This window comes from Mustela putorius, unplaced genomic scaffold, assembly GCF_011764305.1.
Source record: "Mustela putorius furo isolate JIRA1106 unplaced genomic scaffold, ASM1176430v1.1 tig00000253_pilon_pilon_pilon, whole genome shotgun sequence".
Classification (NCBI taxonomy): Eukaryota; Metazoa; Chordata; class Mammalia; order Carnivora; family Mustelidae; genus Mustela; species Mustela putorius.
This window is the reverse complement of record NW_025421329.1, coordinates 4,193,289-4,214,532: the sequence shown is the minus strand read 5'-3', so window position 1 is coordinate 4,214,532 and position 21,244 is coordinate 4,193,289. Positions and strand designations below refer to the sequence as shown.

Sequence of the window (21,244 nt, the reverse complement as noted above, 5' to 3'; positions counted from 1 at the left end):
ACCATTGGTTTTAACTGCTCTCTGCTAGGGACGCTTTGTTACAGGTGTAGAAAGCCATAAATCCCTTGGAGTTTCCTTCCCAGGGCACCGCTCTCAGCTGGTGACAGACCAGTGCAGAACATAGCAGCCCAGCATCCTTGCCTTGAGGAAGAACAAGTCCTGAGGCATCATCTACACTCCAGAGCTCCCCATGGGATCAGGCTGAGGCCAGAACTTCTGAAATTGCTTCTTTGCTTGGATTTTCACCCATCCTTAGCCTGCATCCTCTACTTTAACCTGGTTTCTCTGGAAAGCTCTTCTTTAATAAACTGCCTGTGCCAACTTTTGTCTCCGGGGCTGTCGCTAACATCAGGCAGTTGGTGTTCTCAGGAATTTTAGGACTAGATCCTACAATGGACTTCAACCACTACCTGTCAGGTATCACTTTTTTCCTGTTTATGGCAAGAAAGAATTAAAATCATGACCATTGCTCCAAAACAAAACAGACCTGCACGGTGACTTCTTTTCTGTAAGGCTATCTGCAACCATGTGTCAAAGAATTATGACTCATTCGTGCAAAGCCTGTGAGCCTGTTCAGAGATCCAACAGCCTTGTTCCATTACTTTATCAATTTGCACTGTCCCTTCGTGTGCATGGAGGCCTAAGCAATTGACTTTTTGCTCTCCAAAATGCAAGAAGACTTGAGTCAAGGTCTACCTTCTTAGATTTAAAGGGTGACTAGAACCCCCTTCTCAGTTCTGGAGCACCCCTTCTTCCTGTTCTCTGCAAAGCTCAATAGCAGTTTCCCTCTCTTTGTCTGCTCCTGACTGGAGTGAGCAGAGCTAGCTCAGACACCCGGGCCAGATAGACCTTGAGATGAACTGTTTCATCTTCAAGAAGTTTTAGTCTCCTCACTTAATAGAAACACACTTCCATCAGTATCTGCTGGAATCCTAAGTTTTCCACATGACTTTTTTAGAAGAATCAAAGGTTGGCTTGGTCCGAAGAGAGGAGTCACTCCCAATGTGGGGCCTTATCTGTAAAAAGGAGAATGATGATGCCTTTTCTGCTTGAAGACAGAATATGAGACTAGAGAATCTTTCAAAGTCCTTTTATATCTAAGAATCAACTCTTACCTCCTTTGCAAGTCAGAAATCACATTGTATATATGGAAAGAGATGAGTAGGGTTGTCCGGAGATGGATGCTAGAAGCTCTAGTTGCCCAGCAACAGCTGACAAGGATGGGAAATCAACACCCCTTCCCCAGGGGCCTGAACCCAACTTCTCACACTGGCTGGTGCTCCGTTCTTGAGCAGCCCCCCTGCAGCCTGGGCATATGTGCTCCCAGCACCTAGGTGATGCTTGAAGCCCACATGCTCATTCCTCAAACCCACGGTCAGCCTCTGGCTTGCCCTAAGGGAAGACAAAATGGCAGATGGGCAGGAACCTCTGCTGAAGATCAAATTTAAGGTGTGTCCAGCAACAGCAACACGTGGCTTCTCCGTGGGATGGTAAGAACCGAGAGGACAGCCTCCTCTTACCTGTAGCTTGGAAGGTTTCTCAGTAAAGTCCATTTACTGGTCTACCTTGCATCAGTGTTGAAAGAAAACTCACCTTATAAGTTAACAAATCTTGAGTGAGAGTACCCTCCTTGTCACAGGTTCTGAAAGAGCTTGCTGGATACCAGTTTGGCAATAGTTTTCCTTCATTTAGCTGATTGTATTATTGGAGTAAAACAGCCAGAGGATCCGGAGAGGATAATACGATGATTTTCACAAAGAAAGAAAGATCTGTGTGTCCCTGCTTGGTCCTGAGCTCTCCTAAGTATGTTATTTGTGGACTGTGTGTGTTTATCATCTAGGGCCCATGGTTGTTTTAGAAATGTCCATCAAAGTTCACTGGCCCTGACTCTCCACAGGCTCCCACACCCACTTTTGCCTCCACGGGCACCTGGGATTGGGTGGAGAGACACATGTTAGTCCACCCTCCGCCCTGAGATGGAAACATACTTAGCCTCTAAAGCCAGTGCAAACACTCCAGCTGCCTCAGGTGCAGCTGCGGATGTCCCAGAATGCCTCAGGGTGCAGTTGCCATACAAATCTGTAGTCGCCTGAAAGGGAAGATGTTCAGTAATGAGTGAAGAGGTCACTCTACTTCGAATCCCCAAACAATATGAAGCAGAGGATGATCTGTTTCTTTGATTTAAACTCTGCCTTGTTCTGAAGAAGATTAAGATAAAGGTAACAATAGGTTTAGCATCCATCTGTCTATCTTGCCACACATTTTATTTGAGCTTCCTAGTGGCCCATTCAAAAAGGGACAATCAGTTATAGTTATAGTGTTCACAAGATAAAAAGAAGTCAAGTGTTTCACGAGATAAAAAGAAGTCAAGTGTTTCAAGACAAGCATATTTACAGTTATTCCAGAAACTAGAGAGACATAAACCCTTATAGGTGGAAAGTGACAAGTTGGTACTATCACCAAGTCCATGCAATGGGGAGGACCTTTGCACTGGGATTGGTTTGGAAAACCCAGATGCCATTTCATCATTTTTTTCTGTTCATAAATGAAAGGGTATCCTTCCCAAAGATTAAATAAAAAACATGCTCAGCTGAAGTTTGCCTAGAAGGACAGGCCATTAAAAAGAGAATGTTTCTCTATATCTTATGAAGAGATGCTGGGACTCATGGAACCAAGATAACAGATGTGTGAGAAATTGTTTCCACAGTTCTTAAGTGGGGAAACTGATCAAACAGGTTTTAAAGGACTTTCTCAAAGAGAAAAGAAAGCCCTCATTTTTCAATGGACCGGGGTGAAAGCCAGGGTTTTCCTTATGATCACATTTAAGCCACATGAATTCTCCTTCCTCTGTCTGTAGAATCCTCATATGGGCCTATTATTTTGAAGGACAAAGTAGTAGGGAGGTTTAAGACATCTATTGGGGAAAATTACAATATTCAGGTAGAAGTCAAGGCCCTTCCCCAGTCCAAGCAGAGAGTCAGATAAGGTTGAGGACAAAGTGACACCCTTGAGGTAGGGAGTGACACTTTCTAGGGGGAGGTATGAAGCATCACAAGCACAATAGGATTGGGGTCTCCCTCGCTTCGTTTTTGCTCTGCTCTTTTCCCTTTCTGTCCATAGAGTTCCCCCAAGATAGGAGAGGCTGAAGCCTCCTTCTGCTTGTTGTTCTCCCCAAGACCAAAGAGAGCCAGGTCAAGTCTGTGTCCCTTCCGGGTAACGAGACCTCCTGGCTCACACGAGAGTCAGGCCAGCTTGCCAAGGCAGAGTCCAGGCAGGAATTTGGGACTGGAATTCTGGTTGGTAATGACGATTGTGTTCTGAGCTCCTTTCCTCCCTTGGGGGACCCCAGTGGAGGTAGGCGGCCAGTCGAGCTGTAGCTCAGCAGGACTACGGAACCAGCTCCCAAATTCCAGGCTGGAAGTTCTACGGAAAGGGTGATATGTGAGTGAACTACCCAGAGAGAGGAAGAGATCCAAAAAAATTCATTATGTTCTCCAGATAAATATTTTAAAGGGACTTGGAAAATTCACCATATTACCAAGATGCCCAGGAAGGGAGTGCTGCTCAGAAAAATACAATAAATAATCCAAGTCTGGGATTTTTAAGCTTATTGTTTCCTCAATCATGGACATATTTTAAAATATGGTGAAAACCATTACTGTTGCCTTGAAAAAATTCATGTGTGCATTGGAGGGCTTATGGACTTAGAGAATTCCTCCAATGGAGGCTATTTTTTAATTGCTGTAATAAATGGATGGGTTCTTGGCTCGGATGGCACGATGGCCCAGTTGTTAATATTAGCTCTTTAAAGTGGTGTGCTGAGGCAACTTTTTGATCATCAGAGTTCACCACTTTTTTCAAGGCAAAACAATAAACAAGAAAGACAATCTATGGAAAATGAACTGGAAAGAGATCACAATTATTGCTTCCAACTTGCACACCCCGTGGCTCTACATTGGTAATAAAGCATTATCAGGCCTGGAAGACAATGAATCTTCAGAGCCTCCAAACAGGTGCAGACCCTTTGAGGGTAGGAGGGGAGAGCCCCTTCCTCCCGTGACGTCATTCAGTGGTAGTGCACGACGTCACCCAGTGTCTGCAAGGCACCCAGCGTCTGCACGGCGTCAGGCAGCAGGGGTACACTCCACTGCCTCCCCAAGGGTACACTCACCACGCCAGCCTCGGGGTTCCTCTTTCTGCCGTTGCTAAAGGTGGAGGCCAAGGTGGAGGAACAGCTCTCGTCATACAGGGCGGTCCTGCCGTCATTGATGGCCGAGTTGATGGAGATGGTCCACATGCTGGAGGCGTAGCCGTCACAGTTGCAGTCGTCGTAGCTGCCACCATCCCCGGAGGCCCACACGTAGATGCTGCCTTTGCCGCCTCGGCCCTGGGGAGGGGGGCAGGGAGAGAGGCCACTAGGTTCCACGCGCTCCTGCCCCGGGGCTGCTGGGGTCCTGCCCAAGAAGGAGGCGGCCGCCCGAGGGAGCTCAGGACCCAGCCTTCCTCAGCAGCTCGCTGTGATTTTGTCCCCCTGAAAAACCACGCTCCTGCCCCTGAGGTCTTGAGCATTCTCGTTCTTGTGTCGGGAAGTTACCCTAATTTACTGTCTGAGGTGCGGGGGTCACAGGTTAAAATTTACAAGTAAACTTCTTTTAAAAAGCTGTACTTTTGGGAGTGGTGATGCAACATGGAGGCTTAAGTGGGTAGAAGAAGAATAAATGAAACAAGATGGGATTGGGAGGGAGACAAACCATAAGTGACTCTTAATCTCACAAAACAAACTGAGGTTTGCCGGGGGGAGGGGGTTTGGGAGAAGGGGGTGGGATTATGGACATTGGGGAGGGTATGTGCTTTGGTGAGTGCTGTGAAGTGTGTAAACCTGGTGATTCACAGACCTGTACCCCTGGGGATAAAAATATATGTTTATAAAAAATAAAAAATTAAAAAAAAAAAAAGCTGTACTTTTTACTCTAGTGAAAAAAACCAGAGTATATTGAAAAGAAAATTAAGGAAAAACCCTTCCTACTTGTAATCATTACTCCTCTATTCCTGTTCCTCCTTTCAGACACTTTTCAGCAAAAATGTAAATGTACATATAGGTTTATATTTAGCTCTCTAAGAGGTCAAAGATATTTATATATCTCTTTGATTTTATATATTGCTTATAAATGCATTTACATATATATAGATGCACATTTTACTCCAAAATATAAAAATCTTGCAAATCATATATATATATACATGTTCATGTGTATATATATATTTTTTTACCTGATTGGATCATACTAGAATTCTTTTGGGGGGTTGGGGTGGAGGGAGAGGGAGAAAGAGAATCCCAAGCAGGCTTCACGCCCAGTATGGAGCCCCACATGGGAATCAACCTCATGACCCTGACATCATAACTTGGGTGGAAGTTAAAAGTCAGACTCGTAACTGACTGAGCCACTCAAGCGCCCCTAGAATTCCTTTAAACACAGTAGTATATGACATTTTAATCTGTGTAAGGGAACACCAAATATAGGAAGAAAGTTTAACATAAATAAAAATAACTTCAAATACATAATGATATGCACAGTGATTACTGCCCTATGCTACTTAGTTATGAACGGTAAGCTTAGTTACAAATACCTACAGTTCACCTTGTTCTTATTGTGTATGTGTTTCTTTTCCCGTTCTGTCTTCCAGGACTATTCGCTTTATCTCCACAACCCAGAAGTGGCCATTCCCTCTGTCTTCCTATGTTCTGACCCTGGGGGCAGTTGGGCAGAGGCTCCTCTTGTTCCCCTGCAGGCGAAGTGGGTACAGCAGAGCAGTGGTGTGGGTAGTGAGCACAGGTGTACAGCCTGGCCCAGGGTGGCTCTGTAACCCTCAAGGGCAAGAAGACACACTGCTGTGGCAGAAAAAGTCTGTCCCTGCATGGCCACCAGGGCACTACGGTCCTGACTCAAGGGCATCCAGGCAGAGATGTCAGAAGGCTAGGAGATGACCAGATTACCTCCAAGATCTGTCTGCCATCTGACAGTGAGAAAAGACATTTCGATTGCTTCTAACAGGACTTGGAGTTAATCAGCCCGTGGCTGACTGAGTCGATACATCAACAAAGATTTATTCAGTCGCCAGTTGAGAACGGCCTGCAACGTCTTGGTCAATCTATACTGGAAAACGCCATCGAAACCAGCTCTCAGAAACCAGGACAGAGAGGGAAGTTTACCATCCTGAGAGCTGGTACAGGGGATGGCCCTCTCAAACAGACTCAGACTGGGCTCAACATCAAGCAGTGGCAGCTGATGAAAACAGAACAGGTGTGAATTCATGTGAATGGGCAAAGCCCACCAGATGTGGAAATTCCCCAGACCCAAACCACAGTTGGGCTACTAGTGCGAAAAAGAAACCTTTGCAAAGAGGAAATCAGCACCTTGTCACTGTGGTGTCGGGTGTGCGGGAGACAATTGTGACTCTCATTTGTCAGGCTTCTCTGTATTTATGCCTTCTTTACAATGACTTTGTAGTCCTGCCCTTGAATCTGGCTTCTCGTCTTTGCTTTGCTCGAGAGAAAGGGGTGGAAAGTAGTGCTGTTGTCAGTTCCAAGCATAGGTCTCAAGAAGCTCTGTGCCTATTTCTTCTCTCTCAATTCTGTCGCACGTGAAACAAACCTGTTAGCCTTCTGGTTGATGATAGAGCACAGTCAGATTCACTGCCCCGACAACACCCACCCCAGACGAGCCTGTCCGTAGTTCACCCCCCAGGCTGACCACAGGTGCACGTGTGAGACCAGCTCCGAGGAGCCGAGGCTGGCCCAGATCGGCAGAACAACCCAGCAGACCTAGAGACCCGGAGTAGGATGTGAATCGTGGTTACTTTATTGTGTTTTGGGGCAATTTGGCAAGCTGCTGGCTCACAGAGGGCAACTGTCAGCCTATTTCTTAAGAGTAAGCCGCAAACATCAGTTTTGCATTGTACTGTCAGACCTGCCCACAAGAATACCGGGGTTCCTAGGAATATTAAGCTTTGTTTTCCTAAGGTGTGTGTGTGTGTGTGTGTGTGTGTGTGTGTGTGTGTTACATCAGGTAACAGTAGTTACATCCACGGTACTAGTGATTCGGTATCAGCACCAAATAGTCTCCAAATAGTCTGGGGACAGTCGCATGGGAAAAGGGTATCTATAGAAGGACTAGAGGTGTACTTCTCATAGCCACATGGGATGGGTCTGTGATTGGCACACCTCATTTTCCTGTAAAAATGATGCCCCAAGATCCAGTTCTGCTCCTAGTTCCTACTGAACAGGAGCTGGGCAGAAACAGAGAAAGAACAACTAGGACCCATATTGCAACAATAATCAGTGGGACAATACCGTGGAAGAAACCAAGATGATAAATAGAAGCAGCACTACTAGGCCACTTACTGTATCCCAGGTACTGCTCTAAGTACTTAGTACTAAGTACTAAGTAACATATTTAACTACACGTTAATCCTTACAGCAAGCCTACACATGGCACCATTTATGTTAGCCACACAAAGGATAAAAAACATAGAAAGAAACTCACAAAATGAAAAAAAAAAAAGGGCAAAAAGAGCTAAGGACTAAATAAGACTTTGAAACTCTCTGGAGGGACACAGATGAAGATTTGACCCAATGGAAAGACACATCAACCCATCATGCTCTTGGATAGAAAGAAAGCATCCCAGAGATGGCCATTTTCCCCAAGTCAACTTATAAATTTAACATCCTAATACATGTACTGTATCAATCAAGGTTCTGTCAGGCAAATATTGCCACTCTGGGCAGTTCAACAGAGGGAATTTTATCTGGAGAACAGGTGGTAAAGGAGAACCAAAGCCCCACTGCGGTGTGAGAAGCTTACCCAGACACTCGGGAGGCAATGGCGTAGCAGTCTTCACGACAGGAGGGAGAGGGGCCCTCGAGAGTGGGCTGTCTGCTGACACCCTCCCAACCCTTGTTCGGTAGTGCAGGTCAGATTTGCCCCGACCCTTTATTTACCGGAGTTCCCTTCTCCCCTCCTGCTTTAATTTAACTTTTTTATTTTTTAAGAAAGCAAGTGCATTTTGATGAAAAAAAAAAAATACATGGTACAGCTTTACTTTGGATTCCGTCTTTGAACCAGGGGTCTCTTTGAACCAGAGTTTAGCGGGATTAGATTAATGTCTCTCAAAAGTTTTCATGAAATGAGTTTCTCACCTGGGGGAGATTTTGTGCTCCGATGGGCCATGGGACACCACTGGGAGGCATTTTGGATGCTCATTGCTAGCATCTAGTGGGAAGATGTGTGTGCATGCACTATGAGCTTCTCATGGATAGAGGCCAAGGTGCTGCTAAGCTTTTATGAGGCACCAGACAACCCCCTACTACACCCACCCCCACACAAGGAACAACCATCCTGCCCAAAGTGTCAGCGGTGCCAAGGCTAACACTCTAACCTATTGGCAAAAGGCAGTTAGTTGGAACTTGTTTTTATTTTCTTTTATTTTTTATTTTATTTTTTTTTTAAAGATTTATTTATTTGAGAAAGAGAGAGACAGAGATAGGGAGAGAGAGCATGAGCGGGGAGGAGAGGGAGAGGCTCTCACTGAGCAGGGAGCCTGATGCGGGGCTCAATCCCAGGACCCTGGGATCATGACCTGAGCCGGACGCAGAGGCTTAACCCACTGAACCACCCAGGTGTCCCTTGAACTTGCTCTTTTTAAGGGCATAGCCTAAAGCAGCCTCTCACAAGCCTTAAATTTCTTTTTTTTTTTATTATTATGTAATCAATTTGACATGTTATATCTTGCAAACTTAAGGTGGACAGTGTATTACTTGGATACTTTTTTTTTTTTTTAAAGATTTTATTTATTTATTTGACAGACAGAGATCACAAGTAGGCAGAGAGGCAGGCAGGGAGACAGGCGGAAGCAGGCTCCTGCTGAGCAGGGAGCCCAATGCAGGGCTTGATCCCAGAACTCTGGGATCATGACCTGAGCTGAAGGCAGAGGCTTTAACCCACTGAGCCACCCAGGCACCCCTACTTGGATACATTTATGTATTATAATATGACTGCCATTGAAGCAAGATTGATCATATTCCTTCATTAGAGTGCCATGTAATTTCTGTATCCATTATACTGTGCACTGGATCTCTATGGCTTCTTTGCTACTTGTTACAAGTTTGTACCCTTAAACACCATCAGTTTTAGGTCCCCTTCCCCTCCATCCCAGGGTCACCACCATTGTACTCTTTGTTTTTGTTTTTAACAGGTTTGACTCTTTCAGATTCTACACATAAGTGACATCAAAATGATACTTGCATTTCTCTGTTAGACTGCTCTCATTTTGCATAATGTGTTGTTGCAAATGCCAGGATAGCCTCCCTTTTCATGGCCAAATAATATTCCATTGCATACATAATTCACATTTTTTTTTAAAAAAGTAGTCTCAAGAGCTTGAACTCATGACCCTGAGCTCAAGACCTGACCTGAGATCAAGAGTCAGATGCTTAACTGACTGAGCCCCCCTGGTGCCCTGGGATCCACAGCTTTTTCATCCATTCATCCAGGGATGGGCATTTGGGTTGTTTCCATATCTTGGCTATTGTGAACAATGCTGTGATAAAAATGCAAATGTCTTGTCAAAATCTGGTTTCCTATTCTTTTAGATATAAACCCAGAGGGGGAATTGCTGGATTGCATGGTAGAATCTATTTTAACTTTTTGAAGAGTCACCATATTGTTTTCCATAGTGGTTGCACTAATTTGCATTCCTACCAACAGTGCACAAGCACTCCCTTTTCTCCACATCCTTCTTAGCATTTGTCTCTTGTGTTCTTGATGCTAGCCATTCTAACAGGAGTGAGATAACATTTTGTTGTGGTTCTGATTGTATCTCCCCAATGATTAGTGACCTTAAGCATCTTCTCACATGCCTAGTGGCCATTTGTATATCCTCTATGGACAAATGACTATCTAGTTCTTTTTCTTCTTCTTTATTTTTTTTTTTTTAAAGATTTTATTTATTTATTTATTTGACAGATCACAAGTAGGCAGAGAGGCAGGCAGAGAGAGAGAAGGGAGGAGGCAGGCTCCCCACTGAGCAGAGAGCCTGATGTGGGGCTTGATCCCAAGACCCTGAGATCATGACCTGAGCGAAAGGCAGAGGTTTTAACCCACTGAGCCACCCAGGTGCCCCTAGTTCTTCTATTTTTAATAGAATTTGTTTTTTTATTAAGTTGTGTGAGTTCTTTGTATATCTTGGATCTTCACCCTTTATCTGATACATAGTTTGCAAAAATTTTCTCCCATTCTGTAGGTTGTTGTCCCACTTCGTTGTTTCTTTCTTTCTTTTTTTTTTTTTTTTTTAAAGATTTTATTTATTTGACAGAGAGAGAGAGATCACAGGCAGAGAGGCAGGCAGAGAGAGAGGGGGAAGCAGGCTCCCTGCTGAGCAGAGCTCTATGCGAGGCTCGATCCCAGGACCTTGAGATCATGACCTGGGCCGAAGGCAGAGGCTTAACCCACTGAGCCACCCAGGCGCCCCCCACTTCGTTGTTTCTTTTGCTGTGCAGAAGTTTGGAGTTTGATGTAGTCCCATCTGTTGGTTTTTTGCTTTTGTTGTTTTTTTTTTTTTTTGTTTTTGCTTTTAGCATCATGTACAAAAAAATCATTACCAAGACCAATATTGATGAACTTCTTCCCTGTTTTCTTCTAGGAGTTTCATGGTATCAGGTCTTATATTTAAATCTTTGATCCATTTTAAGTTAGTTTTTGTGAGTGCTGTGAGATAAAGGCTGGTTTCATTGTTTTGTATGTGTTTCTCCAGTTTTCCCAAAACCATTTGTTGAAGAGATGATCTTTCCCCAGGGTAATGTAGGCTTCCTTGTTGAATATCAGTTGACCTTATATGCCAGCATTTAATTCTGGGTTGTCTATTCTGTCCCATTGGTCTATGTGTCTATTATTGTGCCAGTACCATACTGTTTTTATTACTGTGTCTGTGCAGTACTGTTTAAAATCAAGAAGTGTGATACCTCGGGGCACCTGGGTGGTCTCAATGGGTTAAGCCGCTGCCTTCGGCTCAGGTCATGATCTCGGGGTCCTGGGATCGAGTCCCGCATCCGGCTCTCTACTCAGCAGGGAGCCTGCTTCCTCCTCTCTCTCTCTCTCTGTCTGCCTCTCTGCCTACTTGTGATCTCTCTCTGTCAAATAAATAAAATCTTAAAAAAAAAAAAAAAGAAAATGTGATACCTCTAGCTTTGTTCTTTTTTCTCAGGATTGCTTTGGCTATTCAGGGCCTTTTGTAGTTTCACACAAACTTTAGGATTGTTTCTTTGGTATTTTGATGGAGATTGTATTGAATCTGTAGATGGTTTTGAGTGGTATGGCCGTTTTAACAATATTTATTCTTCTGATCCACAAGCATGGGATGTCTTTCATTTGTGTCTTCAGTTTCATTGAGCAAAGTCTTGTAGAATTCATCGTACAGCTCTTTAACTTCCTTAAGTTTATTCCTAAGTATTTTATTGTTTTTGATGCTATTTTGATTGGGATAGTTTTCTTTATTTCTTTTTTCCAGTGATTTGTCTTAGTGTAAAGGAATGCCACTGATTTTTTTTTTTTTTTTTTTTAAGGTGCCACTGATTCTTGTAAGCTGATTTTGCAGTCTGTCACTTGACTGAAATCATTAATTCCAACTTTTGGTGGCCTCTTTGGGATTTTTCTCTAAAAACATCATATCATCCTCAAATAGCAAAAATTTTACATCTTCCTTCCTAATTTGGATACTTTTAATTTCTTTCTCTTACCCTAACTGTTGTAACTAAGACTTCTAATACTATATTAAATAGGCGACCTTGCCTTGTTCCTGATCTCCGAGGAAATCTTTTCAAATTTTCTCCATTGAATATAATGTTAACTGCGGGATTGTTGCCTTTATTGTGTTGAGGTATGTTCCTTCTATATCCAATTTATTAAGATTTTTTATCCTGAAATGATATTGTATTTTATCAAAAGCTTTTCCAGTTATCTGTTGAGATACCATGTGGCTTTTATCTTCATTTTGTTGATGTGATGAATTACATTTATTGATTTGCATGTGTTGAACTACCCTTATATCCCAAGAGTAAATATCACTTGATCGTAGTGTATAATGCTTTTAATGTATTCTTGAATTCAATTTGCTAATGTTTTGTTGTGAACTTTTGCATCTATATTCATCAGGGATGTTGATCTAGAGTTTCTTTTCTTGTGGTATCCTTACCTGGTTTTGCTATCAAGATAATGCTGTCTTCCTAGGATGAGTTTGAAGGTGTTCCCTTTTCTCAATGTTTTGGAAGACTTTGAGGAGGATTAGTGCTAATTCCTCCTTAAAAGTTCAGTGGAATTAACCAGTAAAGTCATCTGGCCCTAGAGTTTTCCATGTTGGGAGTTTTTTCATCATTGACAATTTCTTAATTCATTACTGATCTGTTCAGGTTTTCTGTTTTTCTGATTCATTCTAGGTGTGTTGTGTGTTACTATAAATTTATCCATCTGTACCAGGTTATGTAATTTGTTAGCATATATTTGTCTGTAGTAGTCTCTTGTAAGTCTCTGTATTTCTGTAGTATCCATAGTAATGTGTCCTCTTTTACTTCAAGTTCTATTTGAGTCTTCTCTCTCTCTCTCTCTCTTTTTTAGTGTAGCTAAGGAATTAGTCTAGCTGTCATTATTGTTTATCTTTTTAAAGTAATGGTTTTTAGTTCTGCTGATTCTTTCTGCTGTTTTTCTGGTCTTTGTTTCATTTATTTTTGCTCTTTTATTTCCTTTCTTCTGTTATCTTTGGGCTTGACTAGTTAGTTCCTTTTTTTCCCCCCTAATTTCTTAATATGTGTTAATTGCTATAATCTTTCCTCTTAGAACTGTTTTTCCTGCAATCCACAAAATTTGATATGAAGTATTTTCCTTTTAATATGTCTCAACATAATTTGTCTTCCTTTTGATTTCTTCTTTGATTCATTGGTTATTTAGAAATGTGCTATTTATTTTCCACATATTTGAAGATCTACTCACTTTCTTCTGGTTGATTTCCAATTTCATGCCATTGTGGTCAGAGAAGATAGTTGATGTGATCTCAATCTTCAATTTTCTAAGATTAGTTTTGTGGTCTATCATATGATCTATCCTGGAGAATGTTCGTGTGCACTTGAGAATGTGTATTCTGTTGTTGTTCTTTCTACTGTTTTTCTGGTCTTTGGAGACCAGAAAGTGTCTCCTATATGTCTCTATATGTCTCCTAGGTCCATTTGTTCTACAGTGTGGTTCAACTCCAATGTGTTCTTGTTGATTTTCTGTCTGCACAATCTCTCCATTGCTGATAGTGGGATATTGAAGTCCCTTACTGTTATTGTACTATTGTATAGTCCTCCCTTGGGAGTTGTTAGCATTTGCATAATATATTTTGGTGCTCAGATGTTGGAAGTGTATATATTTATAATTGCTATAATCTTCTTGATGAACAGAGGTTCCCTGACTTATGATGGTTTGACTTATGGTTTTTTGACTTTTTGATGGTACAAAAATGATATTCATGGATGGAAACCGTGCTTCAAATTTTGAGTTTTTAATCTTTTCCCAGTCTAGTGCTATGCAGTATGGTACTGTCTCCTGAGAGCAGGTAGCAGTTAGCGAGGTGCAGTTCCCAGTGGCAACGCAATCATGAAGGCCAACAACTGATATACTTGATATACAGCCATTCCGTACCCATATAGTCATTTTGTTTTTCACTTTTAGTACAGTAGTCAAAAAATTACCTGAGATATTCAACCCTTTATTATAAAATAGGCTTTGTGTTAGATGATTTTGCCCAACTATGGGCTAATGTAAGTGTTGTTAGCACACTTAAGGTAGGCTAGGCTAAGCTAGCATGTTTGGTAGGTTAGGTGTATTAAATGCATTTTCAACTTCTATTTTTAACTCGTGATGGGTTTATCGGGATGTAACCCTCTCATAAGTGCAGGAAGATTTTTTATTGACTCTTTTATCATAATTATATAATGTCCCACTGTGTCCCTTGCTACCAATTTTGGCTTGAAGTCTCTTTTGTCTAATAAAAATATGTCTACACCCACTTTCTTTTGGTTACCATTTCTTGGGGTAGCATCCTCTGCTCCTTCACTTTTGAGTCTATGTTTTTCTTTGGAGCTGAGAAGAGTCTCCTGAAGGCAGCATACATTTGGGTCTTTGTTTTAATCTATCCAGATGCTCTGTTCTTTTTGATTGGTGAGTTCAATCCATTTACATCTAAGGTGATTATTGATAGATGAGGACTTACTATTGTCATTTTATCTTGTTTTCAGGTTGTTTTGAATCTCCATTGTTTCTTTTTCTTTCCTTTATTTACTTTTTAGGTTGGTGGTTTTCTATGATAATTTATTCAATGTCCCACCTGCCAACCTTTTTAAGTGTTTTGTCTTTGCTTTAGATTTCGTTTTGTAGTTCCCATGAGGTTTACGTAAAACATCTCATAGATAAAATAGTCCTTTTTCTGTTGACAGCAACTTACCTTCATTTGACTCTACAGGTTCCGGCATTTTCCTCCTTTCCTTTTATGCTTTTGTTGTCACAAATTAGCTCCTTTTATGCTGTGAGTTTGCGGTAGCTATGTTTATTTTTAATGCTTTTCTCTTTTAAACTTTATGCTACAATCATTTAATACCCTAGTCTAAAAGAGGGTTATAATTTTTACTTTATCCATCACTTTAGTAAAAATTTGGGGTATTTTTGTCTTTTCATTTTAGGTAGAAGAGCCACTTTCAACATTTTTAAATATTTTTTTATGGTAGGTTAATAAAATTAAATAAATAATTTAATATGATAAAATAACTAATATGATAAAATAATAAAATAATTTAATATATAAAATGATTCTTTTATGGTAGGTTAATTTAAAAAAATAGTTTTTTTTAATGGTGCTTTTTAAACGGTAGGTTCAATGGTGGTGAACTCCCTCAGCTATATGTTTGCTTTTTTCCTTCATTTGGGAGGGTCAATTTAATGGATAAAATATTCTTGGTTAGAGATTTTTATTTTTCAATACTTTGAATATGACATTTCACTCTCTCCTGGCCTGTAGAGTTTCTGTTGAAGAAATGTGCTGATAATCTAATAGGGGTTCCTTTGTAGGTTACATTCTTGTCCCCCACCCTGGCTGCCTTAACAGTCTTTCTTGATCATCAATTTTTGACAGCTTCATAATAATAGGTCTTAAAGAGGGTGTTCCTGCATTCAGATAGTAAGGTGACATATTAGCTTTGTGGATCTATTAGCTTTGGCTAGTTCTTTCCTCAGGTTTGGGAAATTTTCAGCTACTGTTTCTTTAAATAGCCCTCCTGTCTTCCTCTCCTTCTCTTCTTCTGGTATACCCATTATTCTTATGTTTGTCCTTCTAGGAGAGTCTGATAGTTTTTTCTTTGTTTCTTAAAAATCTTAGTTCTTTCTCTTCTTCCACCTAAATCATTTCTAGATTTTGATTTTTCCAACTCACCTATTTTCTCTTGTATCTGATCTGTACTATTTCCAGTACTTTCTAAAGCATTCTTCATCTCATCTACTGAGCTCTACAGCTCCAGAATTTCAGTCTTCTTGGCAAAGTACTCCTTCTCTTTATTTTGTTCCCAAGTTCATTAAATTGCCTTTGTGAGTCTTCTTGGAGCTTGCTGAATGGCTTCCAAACAACTACTTTGAGTTCTCTATCAGATCCTAATCTTCTGTGACTTGGAGACTGGTTGCTGGGGAACTATTATTTTCTTTTGGTGATACCTTATTACTGTGATTTTTTTCATGGTGTTTGATGAGATGTGCCTCTGCTGGCACATTCGAAGTAGTGAATACCTTTCTCATTTTGGTAAAGTTTTGTTTTCCTTTGATTTTAATAGTTCAAGAGGTTGGGAATTAAAGGCCTTTCTTTTGGTTTCCAGAAGGTGGCGATATAGCACAGATTCCCCCCCACCCCCACCTGCCTCCTCCTCTCTTCCCTAAGGGCTTTACGGCTGTATTTGGGAGCACACACTTTCCACCCTCCACCTGCTCTTCTGGAGGGATCACTGAAGCTGTCACAGTCATTTGGGCAGGGGGGTCATCATCAGTGCTGAGGTTGTCAGGGTCGCTGGGACCGCTGCCGGGTGTGCTGGGATCATGGGTGCTGCTGCTGTCCCGGGTTGCTGGGGTTATCTTGGTCTCTGGGGCCACTGCCACTGCCAGGGTCACTGGGGTTACAGTCACCACTGCTGGTGCTCTCTGCGTTCTGCTGCAATGTTCTTGACTTTGTGTTCCTCCACAAGGTCCAATCCACCCACCTTCAGGTATACAGATGTTAGATTCTCTCTGAAGTCTGGTGTGCTGTGCAGAGGGGCCTTTATTGGGCTATGGATGCCCTACTTATAAATCAAAGGGCAGAAACAGGGCACCTGGGTGGCTCAGTGGGTTAAAGCCTCTGCCTTTGGCTCAGGTCATGATCTCAGGGTCCTGGGATCAAGTCCCGCATTGGGCTCTCTGCTCAGCAGGGAGCCTGCTTCCTCCTCTCTCTGCCTGCCTCTCTGCCTACTTGTGATCTGTCTCTGTCAAAGAAATAAATAAAATTAAAAAAATTAAAAAAAAAATCAAAGGTCAGAAACAAAGGGATTGACTCACTCTGCCATGATGCTGACATCACTCTCCCCCTTGCAAATGCCTTAAAAGTTCATGCAGATTTTGTATTTTGTTCATAATATAAAAAATAATGTCTCAAATTGCTTACCGTCAGCTAAAGTAAAGTTCTAGCCAGAGACTGGTGCTGTAGCTCTATGTACCCCTGCCCAGCACATCACCAGCCCTAGGAGGTGAAAATCCCACTTTGAGAAGAATGGGGTCAAAGCGAGTCAGTCCCTCTTGCTCACACCAATGTGTAGTGATCTGGGCAAATGACCAGACCAGGCTCCCACCCACTGGTATTACCTGCTTGCAGATACCAGGGAGGGAAGCCTCTTCCTAAACACTCGGTTATACTAATTTTTTGTTTTCCATTCACCTGGACATCTTAATACAACACTGATGTAATTTTTAAAAAAGTTATTGCATTTTTATTGCAAAAATCATGTTTATTATAGAGCAATTGAAATCTAGACCCTGAAGAGGAAAATAAAAATCCTTTATAATCTTTCACAAATAGAAAATCCCTGGTGATATTTTGTGGATCCCTGCTACTTTAATATACAAATGTGAAGTATAAGGATAGATTAAAGAATGAAATTAGGATCATAAAATATATCCATTTTGGTGGTCCTGCTTCAAATGTATTTTTACTATAATATAATAGCAAAACATTTCCTGATATAATTAAATATTCCTCTATGTTGTAATTTTTGCTAGTTGTATTAAATAGCCATTCCATAATTTATTTACTCTTTCTCTTACACATACATGGAAGGCTGCTTCTAAGTTTTAAAGTTCTGAATAAGGGGTGCCTGGGTGGCTCAGTGGGTTAAAGCCTCTGCCTTCGGCTCAGGTCATGATCCCAGGGTCCTGGGATCAAGCCCCGCATCGGGCTCTCTGCTTAATGGGGAGCCTGCTTCCTCCTCTCGCTCTGCCCGCCTCTCTGCCTACTTGTGATCTCTGTCTATCAAATAAATAAATAAAATCTTAAAAAAAATTAAAAAAATGAAGTTCTGAATGAACATCATTTTATATATGTCTTTGCATTTCTGTTTATTTCCTTAAGCACATTTTCAGTTTTTAAAAAATATTTTGTTTATTTATTTAAGAAAGAGAGAGAGTACAATGAGAGTGGGAGGAGGGGCAGAAGGGGAGGGAGAGGGAGAGAATCTCCAGCAGACTACACTGAACACAGAGTCTGATGGTGGGGCTTGATCTCAGAACCTCAAGATCATGACCTGATCCCAAACCAAGAGTCCAGTGCTCAACCGATTGAGCCACCCAGGTGTCCTAGCAGACTTTCTAAAAGAATTTAGGGTAAAAGGAATGAGTGTTCAAAGATTCTTGATCCATACTGCCATGCTACTACTCTTTATAAAGCTTGTTAACAATTAATTTTTTTTTTAATCAGCAATGTATAAGAATTCCACAATCAGCCCCTGTAGGTCAAGATTTAGAATCATACATTTTCAAAACTAATTTTGCCAATTTTGTGGGCAAAATTGTACCTTGTTGTTTGAGTTATGTATTTTTCCACGGCCAGTTGAGTTTCTTTTTGCATCCTTATTGCTCATTTGTATTGTTGCTTTATAATAGCTTAATAAAGCACCAAGCCTCAAAGATAATATCCTTTGCCTTTTTTTCTTTCATCTTCTTTTTACTGATTTGTTAGAGCTCTTTTTTTTTTTTTTTAAAGATTTTATTTATTTATTTGACAGATCACAAGTAGGCAGAGAGGCAGGCAGAGAGAGAGGAGGAAGCAGGCTCCCCATTAAGCAGAGAGCCCGATGCGGGGCTTGATCCCAGGACCCTGAGATGACCTGAGCTGAAGGCAGAGGCTTTAACCCACTGAGCCACCCAGGCGCCCCAGAGCTCTTTTTATATTAAAGACTTTAGCCAAATTTTTGCCATTTATATTACATATGTATTTATTTAATATGTATTTTGTTTTGACTTGTAGAAAATTTCCCACTCTATTGCATAAGCTTATTTTTTTTTTTTGCAAATACATATTTTAACTATGAAACAATGTACTGAATTACAGTTATTGCCTTTCTGCGCTCACAGTTTGTTGAACAATTTTACCCAAGCTGTTCACAAACATCTTTGACATTGTGTTTGTCCTCACTAGATCCCTGGTTACCTTTTGAGTCACCTAGCAGCTCTTCTGGACTCATTGTAGTAGTCATTGGTGCTATATGACTTATATTTCTAGCTGTCCACTGTCTGGGTCTCTGATCCCCTTGTGGTTGGGTGGGGTCTTGTAAGCCAATTTAATCAATGAGTTTTGAGTGGGAGTGGCTGATACATAGTGTCATTTCTAGGCTGAACTGTTTACTAGTCAATTCCAGTGGCTGTAGAACACCCTCTTTCCCTCTGCACAGTGCCTAGCAATGTCCCAGATGTCAGCTCTGTTCCCTGAGAAACTGATAAGCAGAGCCCCCTAGTGGCCATGGCGATGTGTAGCTGAATGAGAAATCAACCCCTGTGATTTGAAGCCTCTGAGCTTTTGGAGCTCTTTGTTACCACAACTTAATGTAGCCTCTCCTGACTGATACAGTTCATCACATTCACTTCCATTTGCCTTCTAGCAGATATAGCATTGAAAGAAATCTCTATGATGCAGTCCCTGGAATTTTTATCCCAAGCCACAAATAGCCATCTGTATAATATTAGAGCAGCTGCTGTTTTCATTTTTCCTGAAATGTGTATTCTTCCTTTTGACAACTTATCCACCTACTGAAATGCTTTTTACTTTGGGGGATGAATAAAACCTTTTCATCTGAAAAATGCTAAGCACAACGAAAGTAGAGTGAATACTATAATGAATCCCCATGGATCCATTGCTGAGTTTTAACCATGACCAGACTTGCAGAAATTTTGAAAGGTTATATGTAGTAATATTTATTACATATTTTGGTAAATATTTTCCCTTTGCTTTTATGCTTAGAGAGTCCCTCTCTGTCACAATATAAGCGATTAATTATATTCCCATACAGTATATGTCCCATAAAATACAATGGGAATTATATTCCCATTGGGTTGGGTTCATGATTTATCACTTCTACTCTTTTCTGTACTCAGTGCTGGAAGTGGTGGTGAATGCACAAAGGTCCTTAAATGGGGACGAAGGGTGAATGGATCCTCCTGTAAGGAGCTAGGCTTACTTTCAGAAAGCTACTGGATACACCTCTAGGAGAAAGGGGCTAGGTCCATTTTATGTTCCTCGAAACCAGACACTGAGACAAGGACCAGGGAGTAGTAGTTAGTTTGGGGAGGGATGATCTCAGGAAGCATGTGTTAGGGGCAGAGGAATATGAAATGGGAAAGGGAGAAAAGCCAGCCAGGTGTGAGCTGATGAGCAGGTTCTCCCTGTGGGGAGCTGGAGTCAGTCCCCCTAAAGAGCTCCTGTGAACCAGCCACCAGGACAGTGCAGCTGGGCAATTGCCCCTGGATCACGGAGTCTGCTTTGTGTCTCCATCAGGTTCCACAGGAGTTCAAGACTGCCCTGGGGGTGTCACAAGTTCCAGAAAAGCCAAACAGAGGGTGGTACATTGCCCTTAATTCTGATTAAATCCTTTACTCAAGGCCATGTTTAATGGTGCCTGCTATTGTTGCCTCTAATTACTACCTGTTTTGCCACATCTAGGCTTTGTAGGGAAGTCTCTTATGCAACCCTGTCTCATTTCTAGAAGGATCCAAACGCACCATGATTAGCCTTTCTGATGTCACTGGAATTGGTGAATGGTTAACATTCATGTCAATCCCTCAAGTTGACTGGGGTTTTCTCTGGGTTCAGGTAAGTCATTACCACGAATAAAGCCACGGGGAGTGACCGAGTGTTGGCGATTTGACTGGGAAGTGGGACTTTCAGTGCTAAAAATGGGAAACCATCATGGTTGGCCATCCCTTCTCAGGCTGGCCAGTACTTGAAAGGAATCACCCAAAAGCCGCCAACCAGTCTCCCATTTCTCTTTATCACAAATGAATGGAGGGACTGTAACTGCAACCATCATTTCAGAGAGTGGGTCGCAGACTCCACACTTTGGCAGCTCCTGCCCAACTATGAACCTTTGCTTGGTTTCAGAGCATAAATCAGGACTCATGGAGTATTCCTGAGAGTTCCTTGGCAGGAGGCATCCATTGCCTTCCAGAGGCCCCTGCACTCACTTCCACCATGTCAGACCCACTGCTTTGATTAAATTCCAGCGGCTGCACTAGGGCTTTGCTCTGCCAATGCCCAGTTCATCACTGTCTCCCTGGGCAGCCCTCCATCTCCCTGGCCTGCATGGGGCCCTTCAAGCCACCATTTTGCAAATGATCCCTCTTTTGTACTTTCCAGCCCAAAGAGCTAGGTTCTGTGCTTCTGTCCTGTGCAATCCCCCAGGGACTGCCTGATTAACAATCAAAGCTCTGTCTCACTTGTGCTTCAGAGGACTGTCTGTAGCCTTGTCTTTAAATATTCCTGAGATGCTCCCTCCAGTAGCAACCCTGAACCATGATTAATCAGAGGCTGGGATATAGCCATCAGAGCCAGCCACAGACGTACCACAGGTTGCCCTGGGTAGCTGCACTTCCTCAAGGTGTGG

The 21,244-nt window shown here is 41.9% G+C and overlaps 1 protein-coding gene across 1 annotated transcript in view; it reads right to left on the bottom strand.

The window, feature by feature from the left end:
• The window catches only part of PCSK2 (proprotein convertase subtilisin/kexin type 2), a 272,552-nt gene that overhangs the window by 19,167 nt on the left and 232,141 nt on the right, over nt 1–21,244 (bottom strand). Inside the window, 2 exon segments of the mRNA NM_001386192.1 lie at nt 1,989–2,089; nt 4,172–4,387. Of these exon segments, the coding sequence (NP_001373121.1) occupies nt 1,989–2,089; nt 4,172–4,387 (317 nt within the window).